General features: G+C 42.4%; 2 protein-coding genes across 2 annotated transcripts; one reads left to right on the forward strand and one right to left on the reverse strand. All coding sequences in view use genetic code 11, as the record gives it.

Annotated features, from left to right (window-relative positions):
• Positions 1-7,296: 7,296 nt before the first annotated feature.
• On the forward strand, positions 7,297-15,795 carry EGR_06189 (hypothetical protein; the record flags this gene model as incomplete). The annotated part of the gene is made up of 3 exons (XM_024495438.1): positions 7,297-7,819; positions 12,874-12,996; positions 15,662-15,795. The coding sequence occupies 3 exons, from the start codon at positions 7,297-7,299 to the stop codon at positions 15,793-15,795; spliced, it is 780 nt and encodes a 259-aa protein (XP_024350166.1).
• A 1,740-nt stretch (positions 15,796-17,535) lies between these two features.
• EGR_06190 (Tropomyosin-2) lies at positions 17,536-19,421 on the reverse strand (the record flags this gene model as incomplete). The annotated part of the gene is made up of 8 exons (XM_024495439.1): positions 17,536-17,612; positions 18,250-18,319; positions 18,398-18,460; positions 18,768-18,843; positions 18,874-18,944; positions 18,982-19,099; positions 19,139-19,272; positions 19,308-19,421. The coding sequence occupies 8 exons, from the start codon at positions 19,419-19,421 to the stop codon at positions 17,536-17,538; spliced, it is 723 nt and encodes a 240-aa protein (XP_024350167.1).
• Between the last annotated feature and the right edge of the window lie 685 nt (positions 19,422-20,106).

Genomic DNA, 20,106 nt, shown 5'->3' on the forward strand with positions numbered 1-20,106 from the left:
CATTAATCTAAACCTTCTCGTGAGTGAGTTTTTTGGGATGTGACATAAAACCATGGCTTGTATTTTCCTGTTAGGTTAGGAATACGACTTTCCTTTTAACCACCTGTTTTTATAACGAGTGTTTGAAGGCCTTCAATAGCGAGGCGAAGGAAGATCAAAATGGCATTTTTTCCCGAATGTTAAGTGCACGAAAATTACTTCACCATTAGTTTGTGTTGCGACAGCTAGCACTCATACACACGCACACACGTATGCATGGATGTGGCTGGCTCTGGACCATACTCTTAGTCGCAGAAGCATCTGCCTCCTCTCTCCCTCTCCTGATTGGTCAGTTCCTGCTACTGGGGCTTTCACTACTTCTGTGTGCGTGTATGGATGGCAGTTGTATGCAATTCGCGTCCTGGAAGTGTGTTTCACCCTTCTACAAGGCCAGCTCGTAAGAGTTCCCTCGCTCTCATTACCGCCTTTTATTTTGTACCTCTATCCGATGGTCATTGTTTCCCCATACCCTCTGTTTATGCAATTCCGATCAGTTGCTGTGGTTTCAGGCACAATCATTTTAGTGCTAAGTTTCAGACCATGGTGGTTGATCAAATATCACTTAACAGTTGCTTTAGACCTAATGCATTAGCTCTATCACTTAACCATGTCTGGTTATTTTAAGAACCCTTTTTTACTTACATTCAAAACCGAGTTTATTAGGGTTTTCCAAACAAACCTTAAATTTAATTCAGTGGTGATGAGTTTGCAATGCATTAGGCATATCTGGCTGCGAGTTCCACTTTCATTTTGTCTTTTGCCTCCGGGGCTAAAGTGTGCCTACTGAAATGGGGAGTGGAGGGGGTTTCGGGGATAAGCAGTGATGTGGTCCTTCGCATGACGTTGGAATTTGAAAGTCATTTCTCATCCGAAGTCAGCGAAGCAGTACAAGAAATTGATGATCTTCAGAGCTTCCTTTCCTCACCTAATGAATGTAGCACCCCTTTACTTGCTTTCCACCACTGTTTCAGTTGATTTGGGTATAAATTATGTTAAACATTAGTGGGAATTCCTCCCCACAAGTTAACCTCGACAGCTGCCTTTGAGTGATTCATGCCAGAAGTTAAGTTGTTTGCGTCATTTGATTTTCCGTGGCACGCTTCACTAACACCATCTCTACGACGAGAGGCCTGTGCACCCTTGGAGCCAAAGTAAACCCCTGCCGTAAAGTTGACTGGGTGGAATCACATCCATCACCTCCAACCGACACCCGGCTTAATTAAAAGCAAGGCATTTGCGATGGAGAGCGCAACAGAGTAGCATGCCGAAAGTGATTATAGGCGGGTGTATGAACCTTAGGCATTTCAGTGGGTCGTGCTAAAAACTGCATCAACTTTTTTGGTCATTTCTTTCAAAACTAAAACTTGTCATCTATTTGTTCCGACATTGCTTTTTTCGCATAGTGAGTACTTGAAAGCCTTTTTAGAGTAGTTGGCTGAAGTGAGCTCATTGAATGTTCATCCTATCTCAAATAGACTTTAGCATTATTTCGTTTGAATATTCGTCTTTTATCGTGTTGAATGAATTTTCTTTTGCATTTTTCTCTCTTATTTAACCGTTTCAGTGATGTAAGGTACGTGGACTCCGGTGATTAGCGTGCTGAGTTCTCTGCACTTGTTCGGGGATTTAAAATTCTCCACAAAAAAATGGTAATCTTGCCTGATTTCCTGGGACAAATCAACCTGAGGAACTTGTCCTACTCCTTCATTTCTACTACTTTATTTCTACCACCAACACCTATCACTGACTTAACTGGTCGTTTTGGGCCTCCCGCCCTGCGATTCACCTACTCCATTTTTGATATCTTTTTGTCAAAAATCAGATTAGGCCTACTATTGCTTCACCTTTTAAGCCCTAAAGTGACAGACTGTCATATTCTTGTCAATTTTTTTGGCAACACCTAGGTGGCGAAATTTAGGAGCCCTGTCAAGTGCTCTCCTTAATGCTTGCCTACTCCTATCTAGTTTTATATCGTAGGCATTAAATTTGATTAGAGTCTTGTTTACCCTCAACAATAAAATTGGACTTGGCCATGTAAGGCAATTTTCGTTAGAATTTCTTTTTTATGCTCTAGCTTGGCCTAACTTATTCGGGGATGAACTAGCCCACTAATGAGTGTTCCCCGCCTCTCCTCACCTTTATCCACATTTTTGTGGCAGGGGCGGATTCATGGAGCGCAGTTTCTTGTGGACAAAATCTTCCTCGTGATGGATGACCGATATACCCCATTTCTGTGTTCCATCATTCCACATTCTTTGCTATCAGTTATCACTACATGTCTTAGAGTACCGATGTCGATGTGTGTGTGGTACGGTTCCAGTAGTAACTCATTGTTTTTCACCATTCTACTGACGCAAAACCAAATAAACTGGCTTTCATCATTGATATCGCTTGCTGCGTTTTTCCTCCAGTGAATAGAGGTATGTCTTCGCATCGCTCCTCTTTGACTTCGTGCACCCCCTTATCTTGTCCGACCCCTCGGTTGACGCATTTAAGGCTATATTTTCAGACGATCGGAGCTCTGTCAGTATCACACAGACCGTTTTAGACAGTTAGCTTTAAACAGAGGAGAAAACCAGTCTTCATCCCGGTATAACTGGAATAGCTACTCAAACGTTTGAGATTCATCGTAGTTATGTCTACAAAATAGGAAATGAAGTCGTTATGAGCCGATTCCTCTGATTTAGTTGTTGCTTTTGTACCACTCCTGTTACCTGTCAACTTAGAGATGACCGCTCAGCTTGATTATGATCCTTTTTCGATACTTAAAAAATTAACTCTCCCTGTTAACTTCTTTATTAGCAAATGAACAGAATTGGTAAATGTTGGCTTTGTTGTCTGAGAAGGGTGGTGGATTCCTGCTAAACAGATTAATACCATTTTTATGTTCTATAAACTCCTCTCCTGAACTGTCCCCCCAGTTTTGCTTACGGAAGGATTGTGCCAATCTGGCTGTCGCCTTTATGGTGATAATCACCACATGACTCGGTAATGTGATGTGAATTTGATCTTTCCATCTGGTGTGATTTTAGGGGAATCCGCCCCTTTTTATCCCCCTTCTACTTGAAGGTAAGGTTTTTTACTTTTCTAATCTCTCTCCCAAGGTTCTCTGCTTTCGAGAGTTCGACCAAGAAACACTTCTCTTCTTGTTGTTATGGTGTGGGAAGAAGATAAATAGAGAGATGAAGATTACCCAACAGTATGGGAATTCAAATTGCGTACTTACAAACTGCATGGTCTGTTGACTTACCAGTGCAACTTTTTTTCTCTTCTATCTATGCATTAAAAAGGGTGATCCTCCACTCAGAATGTCGCATTTGCATGAATAATTGAAGCGCGGAGCAGTATTTAGTGACAGTAGGCACCGAACCCCGCAGTGCTTTCGCCACCGTTTCCACATTCCTCCTCATTGATCCGATGGGCTGAAGGAATTGCCAAACTATGATTGCTGTTCTTTTTTTGTACTTTTCACCCTTCACACAAATCTTGTTCACCCCCTTTGCCCCCCCCCTCCAACCCCACTCCACTCGCCTTGACAGCGACTCACGTAGGGAGAGAGGTCCGCTTTTTGTTTCAAAAAAAGTGTCCGTGTTTTTATCTTAAACCTGAAATAGATTAATGCTTGTTCATTTCTCTTTCATTTTGTCCTTAAATTCATGCACGATTTTTCTTTGCCACTTTTCCCGCTAAGGTGGCTAGTCGTGTCCTCGGCATCACCCGTTGAAAGTCATGCCTTATTTGGTTTACTTTTACAGCACGAACCACCCATTTAAGCCTCCTTTAAACAGAAAATTTCTATTGAATATTCTTGTTGGATTGCTTCTTTAATTTCCAACTCAGTTGGACTTGGATGGAGTTGTTCAAAGTGATGCCCTGTGGCGTTTCATCATCACTCTTTGACAGAATAACACTAACTGCACCTAACTCACAAAGGCAGGTTTGTTAGTAAAGAGAGGTTAATTTTCGGTCATTTCATAAAACATTCAATATTACCCCAAAATGAAGCCTGGCATGCTTTATTTAGACAACAGACTTGTGTGATAACTCTTTCTTGTTCACTCACATCTGGTCTCAATGTTAACTAATAATATTAAACTTTTTTACATGTTTTTTGCATTGTGTGAGTTGGAAAGAAGGCAAAAGGTTTTCTTTTGCTTTAAAGTTAAACAATGCATTCTTAATTGCATGTTTTTTTTCCAACTGTCGTGGCCTCGTGGTTGAATTACTCTGATTCCCAAGGTCGTCGCCTATGTGAGTATCCTCAAACTATCTTACGAGGGTGGGTTTGCTTTGGCGGTATCAAAGGTGCCACTTTGTTTTTGGGAAATGAGTTTTTATTTTCTACGAAACCTTTAAGTTTTCCCTGTGACCTTAAATCGTATCAGTAGTATCGACAGGAATATTGGTGGTTTCTACCCTCGTAGCAGTCTTACTAGTAAAGGAGTTTTAGCATTCCTTTTCGAAATTTGCCCACTCCGTGCTCCTTGGTTACCCCTGACAACATTATAGAACAAAAGTCATGAACGAATGTTTTCTAGATATATAGAAAGGCCGAGACTGGCAGCACAGGACTGGCACGAGTTGATCCGTAGCATAATATGGTTTTAGAACAAGTTAGTTGAATTTTTCTGAGTTCATTTCACTTGCTTTGCATGACTTTTATTCCATTTTCTCATATTCGTATTGTGAACTGCGACGCCTCGCCTCCTTCCTGAAGTCGTACAGGCTATTACCAGTGAGGAAGGAGGATTTTTTTACAAAGTACAGAAGAGCTGGGGGGGCCATAAGAGTGGTCTGAAAGCCAAGCATATTCACAGTTGTTACAATCCTACTGCAAGTTTCCCCATTGTTTCGCCTTCCACGACACCCATGCCTCTCTATGTTTTTTGTGCAGTCTGTTGTTTGCCACTCAATAATTCGTTACTTTTTACGAACATGCCTTCCTCTTTATTCTCCTCGGAATGGATGGGGGATCAATTGGGGTGTGAGCACCACAGTAATCGGTAAACAGTGCAATTTTACTACCACATTAAGGGGTGAATGCTAACTTGCTCCACATGTAAAGTCCTCGGAACCTGCAGTAATTTTCAAGTGAAGTTATTTTCGTATTGAGGCTCACTCTCATACCCAATTTGATGCTATAATGTGTGAAAATTAACTATTTCCTTCATCCTACCTTCAATTGACGTTGTTGTTTTATTTGCGATTTTTGTTTGCCCGAATCTGCTTACTGTCACGGATGTGACCTTTCGGGGCAAGTTTTAGCCGGATCAATAGGCAAATCACGTAATGACTTTGCCTTCCCCCCTCCTGTCAGGATGTTCTCGCTTTACTCTACGACGCGTACTTTTCGATGTGCCTATACTCACTGAACTTGTTTAACTTTTTAACACGTCTGGTTCGGTGGAAATACTCATTCACTTTGGTCTTGAATCATCTCCTGTCAGAGCGCTTCGTGGTATCATACAGGCAGCCATTCTCCACTTAAGTCACGAATGGTAGGCCTCTATTCTACGCTGTCCGATGTTAATTCACAAGCTTTCACACTTCCTTTGGGGGTTTTTTGTCCGCTTCCGATTTGTCAGCCATCTCACAATAGCATCTGTTGCTCATTCTTCTGAATGCATGATTTAAATTGCCGGAAGAGTGGTCATGCTTTGATTTATGAAAGAGAGTGGATTGGCACCGCTGGTCATGCCATGTTTTCTTGGGATGCAAGTTCTGTTGTGTTCACGGCCTTTTAGAACCTCACTCTTACCAACCGACCGACCGGATGCTGAGGTGATATTAAAAAGGTGGTAAACTCGTTTTGAACTTTATTACCACCGTACGGTTATCCTCACTATCCCCTGCCTTCGCAAATTAGCGACCCTTTAAACGTACAAACAGCAAAAATGTGGATTTTTTTCAGCTGAGTGATTTCTTATCAGAGCTTCATCTTTGAATTTATTTTTTAATGGAAATTTTTATGCAGGTTGTGAGTGTCGAAAAAAATTAGGTTTTTATTTCGGCGCAAGTTTCACACCCACTGCCTCCACAACTCCGAGAGTAAATCACTCGCACGCAAATCTAAACATCCGCATTTCATGCCTCGGGTGTAGCCACAGTGACTGGCCCCGATGTTTTACATCTCTTTGTCTGTAATCTCTTGTACCTGATAAGCGGCGTTGTTCGGTCCTCCTGTCGGGTCGTTACCATAGCATGCCAAATTCAGTGCCGCAGTGATGCACGGTATTACCGCACGCTTCCTCCGCACAAGTAAATCCTTTTATGCTATTTCTGTGCTATGATTACGTTATACTCATGTTATTGTTAACTTTCCTATTTTTACTGACCTTTTTATTTTTCCGTTTTTTTACCTTCAAATGATCGGAACTCCCTCTTTTTGATCCTGCTTTTTGAGGTATCATGATGGGTGCATCAGTCGTTTTCTGGCCCCCACCATGTTCCATCATCTGTGACTGAGTGGAAGGAAAGGGGAGGGAGGTGCTGGGAGTCGAGAACAAGGAATGCTTTTTAAAGTGTCTCCGTCGTAAATTATCCTCCTAAGCTGATATTCTTTCACCCGGCTACACTCTTGAGGGGCCTCTGGAACACTCTAAAGGCGTTATTTTCCAAATGCCATGTCTCTAGGTGAAGAGAAGTTGCAGTGCAGTTCAAAGTTTGTATGTAAAAGCAGACTTCGTTCTCAAGACGCCTAACTTGGTTACTCAGATAAGGGATTCAGTTGTTTCTACTGTCTCCCAGTCTGCCTCATTGCAGAAGTAAATTGAAACACATCGGAGGGTGGTTTTGAACACCTTCCGAACCCTGTCTTGGACTAGTAATGTGTTGCAGTGAAAAAAATGTCATTTTAGTTGAGAACTTTTAAAGATCTACTGTATTATTGCTACTCATCTCTATTTAGCCTCTCATAAAGCAGTATCCTCTTCAAAATTGTCTTTTGCGGACCCTAAAAACCACCCTACAGTTGCTATCTCAGATTGCCATGCACTGTTTTGACAGGGCTGGCAGAAAACGCGAGGTCGGAGTGCTAAGACCACACATATACATGTCACATCCCACTTTTACTGCCGTATTGTCACAACTTTTTTCCATGTAAAAGAAATACTTGAGTATTTTGCGAGCAACTACACTATTCACTCTAACGGGCACGATGTATGACCCACACCTTGTCATCTACAAAAGGTAAGGTTTGTGTTTCCGGTGTTTTATAAAGCATGCTCTAAAGAGCACATTTTCCTGACAGATTGTAAAATGGCCGATGATAGCACAAAGCTGAGTCCGCATCTGGGCATGCGAAAGAAAAGGAGCGTCCAATTCCTCGTTGACTGTCACCTTCAAGAGGCGGAAAGCATTGGAGGAGGACCAGTTGAGGCCTCGGGCTATTGCTCCTGCCACGAGGGTGACAATATTTCTGTTCGGAGCACGGGATCTACCCACCGAATGGTCGTCTGTCCAATTCGTTCCGCTAGCCCGCGACCATCCTCTGGAACTGTTGATTCGGTGACGGCGGATGAGGATGAGGACGGCAGTCCAATCACCATCTCTCGACCCCCCGATGCTCCAGAGGACCTGGCGGTCTTTGAGATTGGTCTTGGAATGCTTAGACAGCACACTATCTACGAAGTGCAGTTCCTTCTTCCTACTGCAGGCCGTTTGAATAGTGAAGATGTAGAAATCGCTCGTACGAATGTTGTTCTACCCCAGGAGGGAAGGCATTTTGAACGAGCTGCTGATGTAGAGGTCATCCGAATCGACTTTTTCAAGAATGATGGTGGTAAGTCTTGACGTTTTATTAGCGTTGTTTGCTTTCAAATCTAGGAAGTGGCTTTGTTGTCAGTGTACGGTATAGGGCTAGGTGACCTCGTCTTCCTCTTCCTCAATCCTTCAGACGATTCACCTTTTGATTCTGCCAATGCAACAGTACTTGAGTGAAGCGGAATCAACTGCGCGAAAGGAATAGAAGTGATAGGATAGTTTTTCTACCGCAGAAAGAATGCACTTTTTATTGGTAGAGATTGTGTTCCTAAACATTTTTTTTTTCGCTAGGCAGTCTACATTAGTGTAATTTGTTCTGCTAGGGAGAAGTGCAATGTCATCCCAAAAGCTAATCTATTTTTCTGGAAAAGTTTAACTAAAATGGAACTACTTGGGAAAAGCGTACTCTAGGACGGTATCCCAGATTTACATCCCATCTTCATTCCATCTTTTTACTCTCTAACGCAGTCTGTTCACATATCCGTCTTCTTGCCTTCCGAAGTATTCTGACCATCGCATTGTGTTGTGGGTCATTATACAAACTCCAGTTCTGATAGTCCCTCCGCTATGTGAGTCTTCCACGACAAGCGTGCAGTTGGTGGATTCTCCCTGGAATGGGTTAGCCAACCCTGCTGTTAATGAAGATGTTGTAAGGTACACGAGTCTTAAGATGGTCTTATGCCTATTCACGTAATCAAAAGCGAAATTGAAACAAATGTCCTTCCGGTTTTCACCGCTTAGAGTCATATATCTTGGTTTTAACGGCCTTTACACTTCCTGAATGAACTTGAGCGTCTATGTGTGTGTTTATTAGTCGCTCTCTCTCTCTCTCTCTCTCTCTCTCTCTCTCTCTCTCATAAAACATAATAGATTTATGGAGCTCTTTGCGACCATTAAAGTCTTGGCTAGCTTTACCACGCTCCTTTTCTACACTACTTGAAAGGACGCTTCACGGACGTGCCGTATCCCCATTGGGATTAGAGGAATGGAGGGAGGAGTTGTGCAGACCCAAGCGTTAGGAGGTTTACTTTTCCCTTGGATGCCGAATTAATATTCTCTTACCTGTCCTTTAACACCAGGGGAAATTTAGCCTACTCTACTCTAATCTGATCGCAATGAGGGTAAATGACGGCTGCGTAGAGGCGTTTATTGTTCAGTTATCGCCCTTTATGATCGCTTAGCCGTTATTTCTACATTCTCAAGGTGGAGTGCCATAACACTTCCGCTTCAAAACTGAAATAAATCTCTTGTTTTTGGGTAGAAATTGATCTAAGCATTCAGCCTATGGTTTAAGTTTCTTTTTGTGCATGGAACATTGAGTAGTGAACGTTCGTCGAACAAGAATCCAGTTTTTTACGAAGTCGATAAGTGGAGTCTGCTCTGACATGGACTTGAAAAAAACGAAACCATTGTCCTTTCCTTTGGTATAATCAGCCAAGTTGAGGCTTTTTTTCCTAATTAAAATAGACACATCAACTAATATGAATTCTTTTCGAGCGGAGAGGGTGATACAGAGGGGTGATGACGGATGCACATGAAAGGGACGAAATGTGGCTTGATTTCAGTGCGTGAGGGGAAAAGAATGACACTTTTTTGATTTAGAGCATGTAAAGCCTCCAATCAAAACATGACCAAGATCATTAATAGGTGAGTTTGTACCCAAGACCAGAGGAGAGACGTCGAGACCACCAGGGAAGACTTGGGCTGACCAAGTGGGCTAAGAGATGGCATTCTTGTGGCCTTCCGACCTAAAAATAGAGGGGATAGTGAATACCCGTGGTAGGGCATTATAACATCGAGGAAATAGGAAATAAAATGAGGAAATATTTCTTCGGAATAGAAGCAGGAAAGATGAGGAGAGTCAAGCATAGTCGGAACTTTGTGGATCATAAAGGCGAAGGACGACGAAAGCTGTGGACGAATTCCAAGTAGTGAAAGTTGTATCGCATTTTCGACACGACTAAATTACTTCATTGTTTAATTCTTACCTTGGGGAGTGCCATTCCCGTTGAAGGATTTGTAGACACTGATGAATCGTTCTAGGAGAGTCTGTGGTACGATAGCTTGTCATCCGGTGTGTTTAAACGATCCGAAATTGTAAATGTTCATGCTTGTGCCTAATGTTACCCTGATAAAATTTACCGACAGGCTTCGCTTTGACCTGGCCTCCCGGAGGAGGCATTTGACGCGCCTGGTCGCTGTAGTGGTGGACTGGAGACCATCACGTCCGGGATCGTCACTGACACAGAGACGTAGGGCTGCACGCATTTGAGACATTAACATTCAAATCGTTCTGTCTACCAATGAAGTATTCTACTGGTGAACGTTTGGGCAGTCTCATTTTGTTGATGCGAGTAGATGTTTGGGCGTTGGAGTTGTACGTCTTGGCCTTCTGTAACAAGAACGTTGGTTAATCAACACATGCTATTGTGTAGACGCCGCCACTAAGGATTGTACCTGCCGTCAACTTGGTGAATGGTATCAGGAATGGTCTATTTCTCACAAATTTTTCATCCACTATTCCGGGTAGAATTGGTATCTCCTCTTGTATGTAGTACTTGGACAATGTCCACCCATTTTATGCCTACCTATAGAATGGGACCTTCTTAATAGGAATAACTGAGTAAAGATATACAAATGGTAGATCGGAGCTTCCATTCATCTCAAAAGCCCATGTCGGGTAATCCTTCAGTAAGAGGATTTAAAAATGGAATGCTTATTTCTCTGAGAACGACTATGATCGGTTGGTTCGTGAACTCGAGCCATGCCATCATATGATTGCATAACAAGGATTTGCTGATGGTTTGAGAGGTGTTTATTTTGCGTCTATCTAGTCCCCTGAAATGAATGCATTGTATGAAGATAATGTTTACGGTTCTCTGTGTGTTGATAGCTAGGTTCACATCCACCTGTTCTGTCAGACAGCTTGTTACTGGTATTTTTTGGTAAATGTCAGCAGGTGTCTGGTTTCTCGCCTCCTTTTGTTCAAATAATGACCGAAATTGACTTACCTCTTAAGAAAAATTAAGGCCTACCATGTCCAGCCAGCATCAACAGAATTGTTGGTTGCTAGGACTCTCCTTGGCCTCGGTAGACCTTCGAGTATAAGTCGGCGCAGATCTAGCGTCACCAGCTGTAACGCCTCGAGAATTCTCCCTCTACATGAACGATGCGTTCTATTACTAAGGTGGTTATCGAATTTTGGAGATTAAAGAGTTAAAGATAATGTTTTACTTTACAGTCACCTTCCCTCTTTCGGTTCCGTCTTCGTCACTCCCGTGGTTACTTTTCAGGTTAAGTGGTCGCGAATCCTTCTGGGAATTTCAATGAGCCTCGGAAGGGGAGCAAAGCTGACACGATGAATTCGCATTAGAGAGACAGGGGTCCATTGGTGTGGAGTTATTTTATGACTTTCTTAAGTTTTCCGTCTCATAAATGTGACCTGCACTAAGCGTACTCTCTGCCTAAGAGGACTATCATGTCCTCAAATCATGAGGTGAATTGCCGCTTTCATAGTGAAGTCTAAAGTACTTCTTTAATGAGTATCTTCAAGGCATTCTAAGTCGGTCTTGCTTCAGTCATTACTGGCCATTATTGCAGCAAACGCGATCTGACTTCGGTAGCTCTTCACTTGTGGACTTTTGCAACTTCCACCATTTCCATCAGCGCCACTGCCACCGAAATATGGAGTTTTACTCGTTTAGACTGCATTCCCTTACTACTGTGATTACCTAATCCCCTCCGCCGAAGACAAGTATGGAAGAAGGGTCAAAGGGCTCTAGGTATGCCTGCGAGGGGTTATATCGGAAGCACACATCCTGGGAGATTGAAGGTCCTGCCCAACTCAGTGCACAGTTCACCGTCTAGCATTTGAGGTTTAGCGGATTACCGTTTAAATCCCCACATCTACACGAAATATTCACAGGTATTCTCTCTCCTCAACACGCGCAAAGACTCCAGTGGACTAATTTAAGTTGCAAGTAGCCGTCAAAGTTGGGGAAAGCAGTAGGATGAAGAGCGAGGTGTAAATTTGGAGTGAGAGGAGTTAATTAGAGGGATTATGTAGTTCGTGCATCGAAGAGGCTTTGTCTTTAGAAGTCAAGAGAAAGACCTAATCTTAGCCGGAGCCATTTCTACCTATTCATTACACTTTTATTTTCCACCTTTCTCCGACTTATTTTGCACGCGATTTTATGAGGAGGACATGGCGGTGCCTCGGTCCCATTTAAGGTCCGCATCTTAAATGGGGTCACTTTTGTTCAGACTACTTTCCTTGCGCATCTCCGAGCTGTACATCACAACTGTAAAAAAGCCACTCTCAATCACAGATAGATCATCCAGTTAGTCAGTCGTCAGAGATTATGAGTGAAGTAAAGAAGGATAAGTTGATGGCTATGAAAACTTTATGTCATCGCACCGAGCTTAATCTGTACCATCCAGTTGCTCTGTGCCTTTTGACACCACTTTGCCTTCTCAGTTGATGTAGGTGTAAACGGGTTGCCTCATCATCACTCACAATGTGAAGGGTGACTGACGGTGGTTCCTACTACTCCAATCTAGAAGTTCTTGAATCAACGGCAATATGGTGCAGTTCCCTGATCCAATCAGGAGTAGAGCACCGTGTCGGAGGTGATACTGCATCATCCCTCGAGTTGTTGGAGGAGAAGTTGGTGTGTGGAGCATTGGAATTAAGTTGATTAGACAGGGTTTATAGAGGAGGTAAGGCCCAAATAACATCCTTCAGGTTGAACTGAAGTTTGAATGAGGGGTGAAAGTAGCGGGAAGATGACAGTGTGCTACCGAAGGAGTAACGCACGTCCTTTTTTTGGTTACCTGGTACTTAACTTATGCACCAACCTGCTCAATTAGGTCAAGAATAGTTGCCCTAGGCCAATGTTTGAGTTCAATGAGGTTGTTTCAAATCCAGATTTTCTAAATTATTTCAAGTGGTAGCACCTATCACAGATCTTTTACTTAATTAATTTAAGTAGATGCTGCTAAGCAATATTTTAAGTGAAAATCCTTTTGGCCCGAATTTTAAGGGGAAATAACTTTCATTTGTCCTTTTTTCAGTCTACAAGTTGACAATGAAAATGACCACATGCGCCATGCCACATTTGTTTGAAAGTTTCGTGCTCAGGGAGACTCTCCATCACGAGAACTGTGTCTACTTCATGCTACGGGGAAATGCTCTTGGTGAGTTCTCCCTACTGGAAAATGCTACCTTGTTGGTATACAGTGGTGAAGTCGGTAAAGACCCACCTAGATTAGTCAAGCCACGGCCGTGTAGGCAATGTGATTGGCTGACTCACTGGAGTTTCGCAGGGTCGTCAGGATAATGTCACGAACTGGTACTATCACACACCGGCTATCGTGTGACTGTGGGTTTGTCCAACGAAGCCCAAACCAAGTGTTAGCTTAGGCCAGCAATTTTTTCGCTCGAGTGAGCGGAGAATTGAAATCCCTTTGCGCTTGCCTGTGCTTTCACTTTAATGCCCGAGGCTAATTTATTCAAATCGACTTGAGGACATAGAACACAAAACCTTAAAATAATTATTTTAAATTCTCAGTTAATGATTTTTCTTGACGACTGTCTATTGGATACCATATTTAAAGTGCTACCGATTAGTTAGGATAAATTTTCATACGGAAGGTTTGTCGATATGCAATTGATACAGCAGTGGGATTTTACGAGAATCTCACATAACTGCGTCATATGACGTTAGACTCTGAGAGTGGTTTTGTTGTCAAGATAGAGAAGAACTAGGAAGGTAGAATCATAGTTCTATCTCACCCACTTTATTGTTTGTTTTGCGTACGGTTGCGCGGTTGTTGAACTCTAATGTGGGTATAAGTTAGCGACTACTTGGAGTTGGGAGAAATAATGATCAGGTACATAAGGGGAATGAGGACTAGGCGGTATCTATATTCCATTCCATCTGATTTCATGTACAGGCCTTCAAAAGGATCAGTTTTCGGTATCTGGTACACGGTGCGAGATCTTGTGTTGAGTGATTATGTTCTAGACGTTCGTCCTCGAGCTGTAACACATTGGTTCGGATGGGCAGTTCTCATTCGCATTTGTTGTTTGGTCTTTAGTAAGTAAAAAAATTCATCCTGAATGATGCTGTTTGCACCTCCCTACGCACACACCCAAAATAAAGTAAGTGTAGTCTTGTGGCGATGGTTTGATGTCTTCGTTTCTCATGTCAGGTAGATTACTCACGTAGTCCGTTTTTTTACCACGGAAACGTTTCGGCTTGCGAGAACATGAACATGACCTTCTAGGCACCAGTCCTATCCATTGCTAAAGGGGATGAAATCTTACACGCTTTCAAGTTATTTCTTTTCGAGTGGATAGATTGTAGGCGTCTTTGTTTAGTCCTCAGGAAGTAGACAATTCATTGTGGGCAATGGTGTTTGGAGTCCACCACTACATACATGGACACACAAAGCAAGCGCAGTCTTGTGAGGAGAAAGTGTTGCTTTTCCCTTTTTGAAGGAATGGATGGTTTAGGAGGGAAGCCACTGATGTGTTCCTTTGCTTAACAATCATTGGAATACAGCACCACAAGTGCCTCAAAGCCATTCTTCATCACGGGCGGATTAGCCAACTAGTCAGTCAGCGAATAATGCAAAGCGAGAGAAGAGGAGGAAGAAGGTGATAGTTACTGAAGTTTATTGGCATCTTTCCGAGCTTGGCATGTGCCTCTCATTTGCTCAATGGCTTCTAACACGAATTTATTTTCTCAGGTGATGGATGTGCGAACGCATTGCCTCGTCATCACTTGTTATGAGAGATGATTGGAAGGTGTCCTTGGTACACCAAGCCGGACATGGTGTAATCAGGAGTAGGGTGTCTTATCAAAAGTGATGAAGTATCTGCCTCGTGATAGATGGAGCATTAAAGTCGAGTTGGGGAAACAGGGTTTGTAAGGGAGATAAGGTCTGAACGACATCTTTCTGATTCAACTGACGTGCACGAGGGATGAAATTAGTAGGAAGACGGTGGAGAGCACACTAAGTAGTAGCCCACCCAAAAGTTGGTGCACATTAATCCATTTGTGTTTTTTCAGTGCATACAGGTAAGCAATGGTGCCTTATGGGTGTCCACAATGTATTGCATCGACCCACACCGAATTCTTGATTCGCATGAACCACTTTAGGCAAGTCATTCGTGTTGCCTTCAATTAACATGGGAATTTGCACCAATCCGTGGGAGTCTAAAAGGATCGCGCCCTACTTTGGAGGTCCTCCTCGGCGATTTTCCATTCCAACTGAGGCATGTGAAAATTTAAAATTAGGCATAAGCCTGTCATATTTTCTGTTGAAGGATTGTCTTCGAAAAGGTTTTCCTTTGGCCTCCATTACCGTCCGTTGTCTAGGCGACGTTTTGGAAGCATTACGCATCGTTATTCTCCATCCATGGCAAATGCCTATCAATACACTTAGCTTGGACGTTTCCTGAATCCTCGGTCATACATTTGTACTCCTCAGTGGATGAAAGTTGTCTTACACCTCGCATCAAAGTAGAGTTTTAATTACCTCTTCAGAATAAACAATTGCTGTGGTGGTGAACAGACGTGCGGATGGATGACTGCCAGTGTTTGGGTGGCCGAAGGGCCCGATCAGTGTACCACATCACGCTGTGCAGGAAATCTTCCACATATACGAGTTGACATTCCTGGAAGTTGAGGCCTTAATTTGCAGTACTTAACCGTGTCTTGAATGGACTGGCTTACTTCATGTATGTCGGTTATTAGAATTGCGTAGGGCACAATTGCTACGGTTGCACACTTTCTCGGGCATTTAAAAGCTCAGATTTGACCGAGAATTTGTGATTTTCACTATGTTTGCACAGGGAAGGGGCACGGAACCCCGTCACTACGATTGGGCATTCATCAAGTCGGCCACACGGCCGAATACGAGGGCTCCGATGGCAAGACCGAGTGGGCCGGTTTCGGAGATGAAGATGAGGCCGAGGCTGGAGATTGATGTTAACCGTCATCCTTGTCATCGTGATTGCTCCCTCCTCCACTTTCTCGCCCTACATATCACTTCCCTCCTCTCCCCTCCCAAATCCTCACATTCTCTGTACATGACGCCATTTATGCATCCGGCTTGGTTGCTCCTTTGATTGGTAGCTCAGTCTGAATGTTTCCTTTATTTTCCGTGTCTTGTCTCCTACGCTATTCCGCACTGTTATTGATAGCTACCTGGGATGAAATGAAGAAAGAAATGTCCCATTTATTTGTCAAGGGAGTTTATTGAGCCATTGGGCAGAATAAAAGTTTGCTCTTCGTTTGTTTCAATCGAGTAGATCTGTTTTCAAAGCAAGTTTGACTACATGCACCTAAATCAAGGAGAGATTTGACGAATATGGCTCTTTGCGGGGTTCACCTTAGGAAGTAGGTTTGTTAGGGGTATCCAGAAGGGTTGGGAGACTGGAGACAGGTGATCACAACGCAAGAATTGAAGAGTCCGTGTAGTTAAACAGACCAAGTAGCGCTATGGTAACGTTTTAGTTCGCTGCCAGCTGAAGCCGTCTACATATTTTGACCCCAAGGGACCTTCCACCTTTTCTGCCTCCCTCGTATTGCCTTGGAGGAAATGTTGAATTTCAAAAGGACGAAATCCGCTCCTTCTTTTGGGATAAAAAGCACCCACTCCATCTTGATATCAGAAGCTAAACATTCCACTCTCCATTGCTTCAATTGCAGAGATTGAGACGGAGCATCCATGACACCATTTAGATTATATCATCCTCATACAGGTAGTTTCATTGGTCCCGTATGCAACTGAGTTGTGACCTCTTGCCTCTTCACAAACAAATTGTAGCGAGCTGTACCGAATAGCTCGCAAACTTCCGTGTCACCTGATCCTTAATACTACAAGACAAATTCATCTCTATGATTTACACCAAATAGGTTTCTTCCGGTTTTATTGCAGACCTCACACTTCGTCGCAATTGTGACACAGACAGTAGCTAGCGCTATCCTGACAACTTAGAATGGCCAGTGATACCAAATACGGGGTTCATATGACGTTAGAAAGTTCCCACAAAAATCAGCACTTTTTGACCAATCGGATAGAGAAATTGCGCATTTGGACCACAAAAAATTTGGAAAGTTCACATTCGCGGAGCAACATTGTTTCGATCAATGCTATTCCTCACTTCTTTGCAACTCGGACAAACTAGTGTTTATAAAATGAGTGTAGACCTTCAAAACTGAACAGCCTACAGTTCTAGTAAATGCACAAACAGAGGGCAGTCAGAGGGCATGAGTAGGTAACAACTTAGTCCGAGAACAGCTGAGGATCGCCATTTCGTTCCTAGTAGGTTGAGCGCTTAAAATACGAATTTAGCCTTCTCCAAAGAGCAAACAGTTTCCCAGATGATTAAACCAGGATAGATTTTGAACAAGAAGGAGAGTTAAACTAGAAGCAGCCATATTCTTATGCAAGTGAGGCGTAAACCGAAGTGAATCGAACCAACCGAAAATCGGTTTAAAGAAGAGCCGTTGCGATGCACAGTAAACACAGCAAATCAGGCAGAATGGGCAAAAAACAGGAGAAAAAAGGAAGCTAAAGCATCAAGGGTCCGCACTGGACTAGCTGGCGCAGAGATAGGGTTAGCAGGAGAGGGGGAGCCCAAATAAAACACCAGGAATGAACAAGAGGGATGGGAGGGTGGGAAGAGCTACGAAATGTGTTACAATTAGCCAGATGATAGGATCACTGCAACTCCACGTTTATCCGATCGATCTCGGACTGCAGAGTCGAGTTCTTGTCCTTCCACTCGGACAATTCATCTACAATTCCAAGCGGAACAAAGCCGGTGTACAATAATTCAAAGGCGATTGGGTAGTAAAATTGGTCTTTAAGGACACCCAAAAGATTTTCAGGGTAGCAGGTTCAACCAAAACACCAATTTGCGTGCGCTAACAGAGGAATTCTCACCGCACGACATAAAAACGCGTGACCTGCTGGTCACGAATTACTAACGTCAATTCACACTACGCACGAAAACGGTTGCGGAAACAGTTTAAGCAAAAAAACACCAGGTACCAGGTAGATTCGATAAACAAAGTGTCAACTAGTTCCTCGGCTTTACAAACTAAAGAAGACTAATAGAATAATCTGAGTTAGACATAAGTCGGAACCAAAATTTGACTAATTATTCAGTTAGGTGACAAGTAAGATACCCATTTGTCAATAAAGTGAGCAAAAATAAAACTGTTAAGCCGATTAAGCAAGGAGTTGTGACAAAACTTAGCAATAAGGGGAAATAACCAGACAGAACCACTGAATTAGCAGAGTGCCTAATCGAAGTTTCTTGATGCCGGTTAAAGTGAGGGGCAAAATAGGCAATTTGCGACAACCTATACGACTTGATTTAATGATCTGCGTGCAAAAAAGTAGCATAACTGCAAAATTGATAAAAATTACCCTCCAGCATGGCCAGCTCCATTTGATTGAGAAGGGCTTGTTCCTCAGCACGCTTCGCCCTTAAATTCGCCTAAAGTACCCAGAAAATAGAAAGTGGTCAGGAGAATGAGTGAATGGAAAAAAATAAATCAAATTGCAAGTAACCCACAGCGTCTAGCAATTTGTTGGCTTCCAGTATTTGCTTTTCAAGGGCGTCTATACTGGCTGCTTCCTAAGAGAAAAAAGCGAACAAGTGAGAGCAAAATTACAGATAATCGGAAATCCTTGTAAACGAGCCAAAGCATACAAATAAGGCTAAGAGCTAGTTGTTGACCTTATCCAACCAAATATAAAACAAAAATTGGAGTTTAGGTGGACAGAAGCATTTGTCGTTATTTATCAGAAGATGAACTGGTAAAGCCAAAATAAGAGGTGACAGAGAAAACACGCATTGAAGAAGTGGACCATAATTAACTACAAAGCAGTACATACTTACTGACTCGCCAGTGACTTTTCGCATAAGAGAATGGTGAACGTACGGATTCAGATGATGACTTGAATGCCTTCAACTTGTTGGTATAAAAGCCAGTAAGATGTTGCAACTCCAATATTGACCTACCAACAAAGTACAAAAAAGTCGCTTACTTTTCCTTCTTCTCATTTAGACTTTCTATTTGATCAATTTTCTCCTCTATTTCCCGTAACTGTTCCACTGCCTAAAAAGGGATATAAATGGGAATAATTTTAACTAACCGCAGAGGATTTAGATTGCGCCAACTTTGCTTCCTCAGCAACCCGTTGAAGTTTTTCCTCGAGCTCAGATACAAGTTCTTCTTGGGCATCCCTCTTTCTCTCCAAATTGGCAGCAGCTCTTAGTTAAGATTGAGAATGCAAAAATAATTTGGCATACTTTTTGCTCTCGTCAGCCGCTCTTTGACTCTCCTCTAGCTTTAGCAGACACTCTTTCAGGTCCTTCTGCGCAGCCTCCACCTTTATTTCAAGAGTATCTCGATTTTTATGAGCGGCCCTAACTTCTGCTTCCAGCTAAATTGACACCATAACATAGGGGAAAATCATACAGCTTTCTGCTCTTGAATGATTGTTCGAAGTTCCTTATCCTTCTCGGCAAGTTCAGCCTCAAGTTTAACATTACTATCATACGTTTCTAAAATCCTTTGCTTCAGAGCATCCATGTATTCGAAGAGAAAACTAAATACAACCGACACCAGATATTTGACAGAACGCCTAATTCACCATTAGACTAAACAATTTTTAGGACCACAAGCAATATGCTAACATCTGAGAATTACTTGATTAGCAGTAGAAGTGACCAGAGATCTGATAATTTTGAAACGCTTGTAGTAAATCGAATTTTAAATTTGTCATTTAATCTAAATTTTGCATACATTTACTTGCACTTCTAATTTACTTAGTAACCAAGGTAAACGCTAGGAAACAATGTGTTTTTGCAATCCCAGCCCATTATTTGTAAAAATTTGATTTCGAAACAAATATACTTATTTTCGAATCATTATTCTCTCATTGTGTTGCACCAAAATCACAGTATCCGTAGCACTTACCATACTTAAGAATAATTCTGGGTTTTAAATATTTTTCTCCCATCTTCAAGCTAATTTTAATGCGTCACAACTGGGACGATAATACTTCCTAAGACTTTCCTTAAAGTTACAAGGATAGGCTGTAAATACTGTATTTGGATCTCCTACTTTTATTTGGCATTGATCTGAACAGATACTGCGATAAAGTTGTATTACTTGGTAATACGTGCTTTTGCCTCATAAATTTTATCAAAAATCAGTTAAGCACACGTAGGTTTAATCGATGGTAGCCAAAATCCCCTTTGATTTTTTACGTTAC

Source organism: Echinococcus granulosus, assembly GCF_000524195.1.
Source record: "Echinococcus granulosus chromosome Unknown EG_S00052, whole genome shotgun sequence".
Classification (NCBI taxonomy): Eukaryota; Metazoa; Platyhelminthes; class Cestoda; order Cyclophyllidea; family Taeniidae; genus Echinococcus; species Echinococcus granulosus.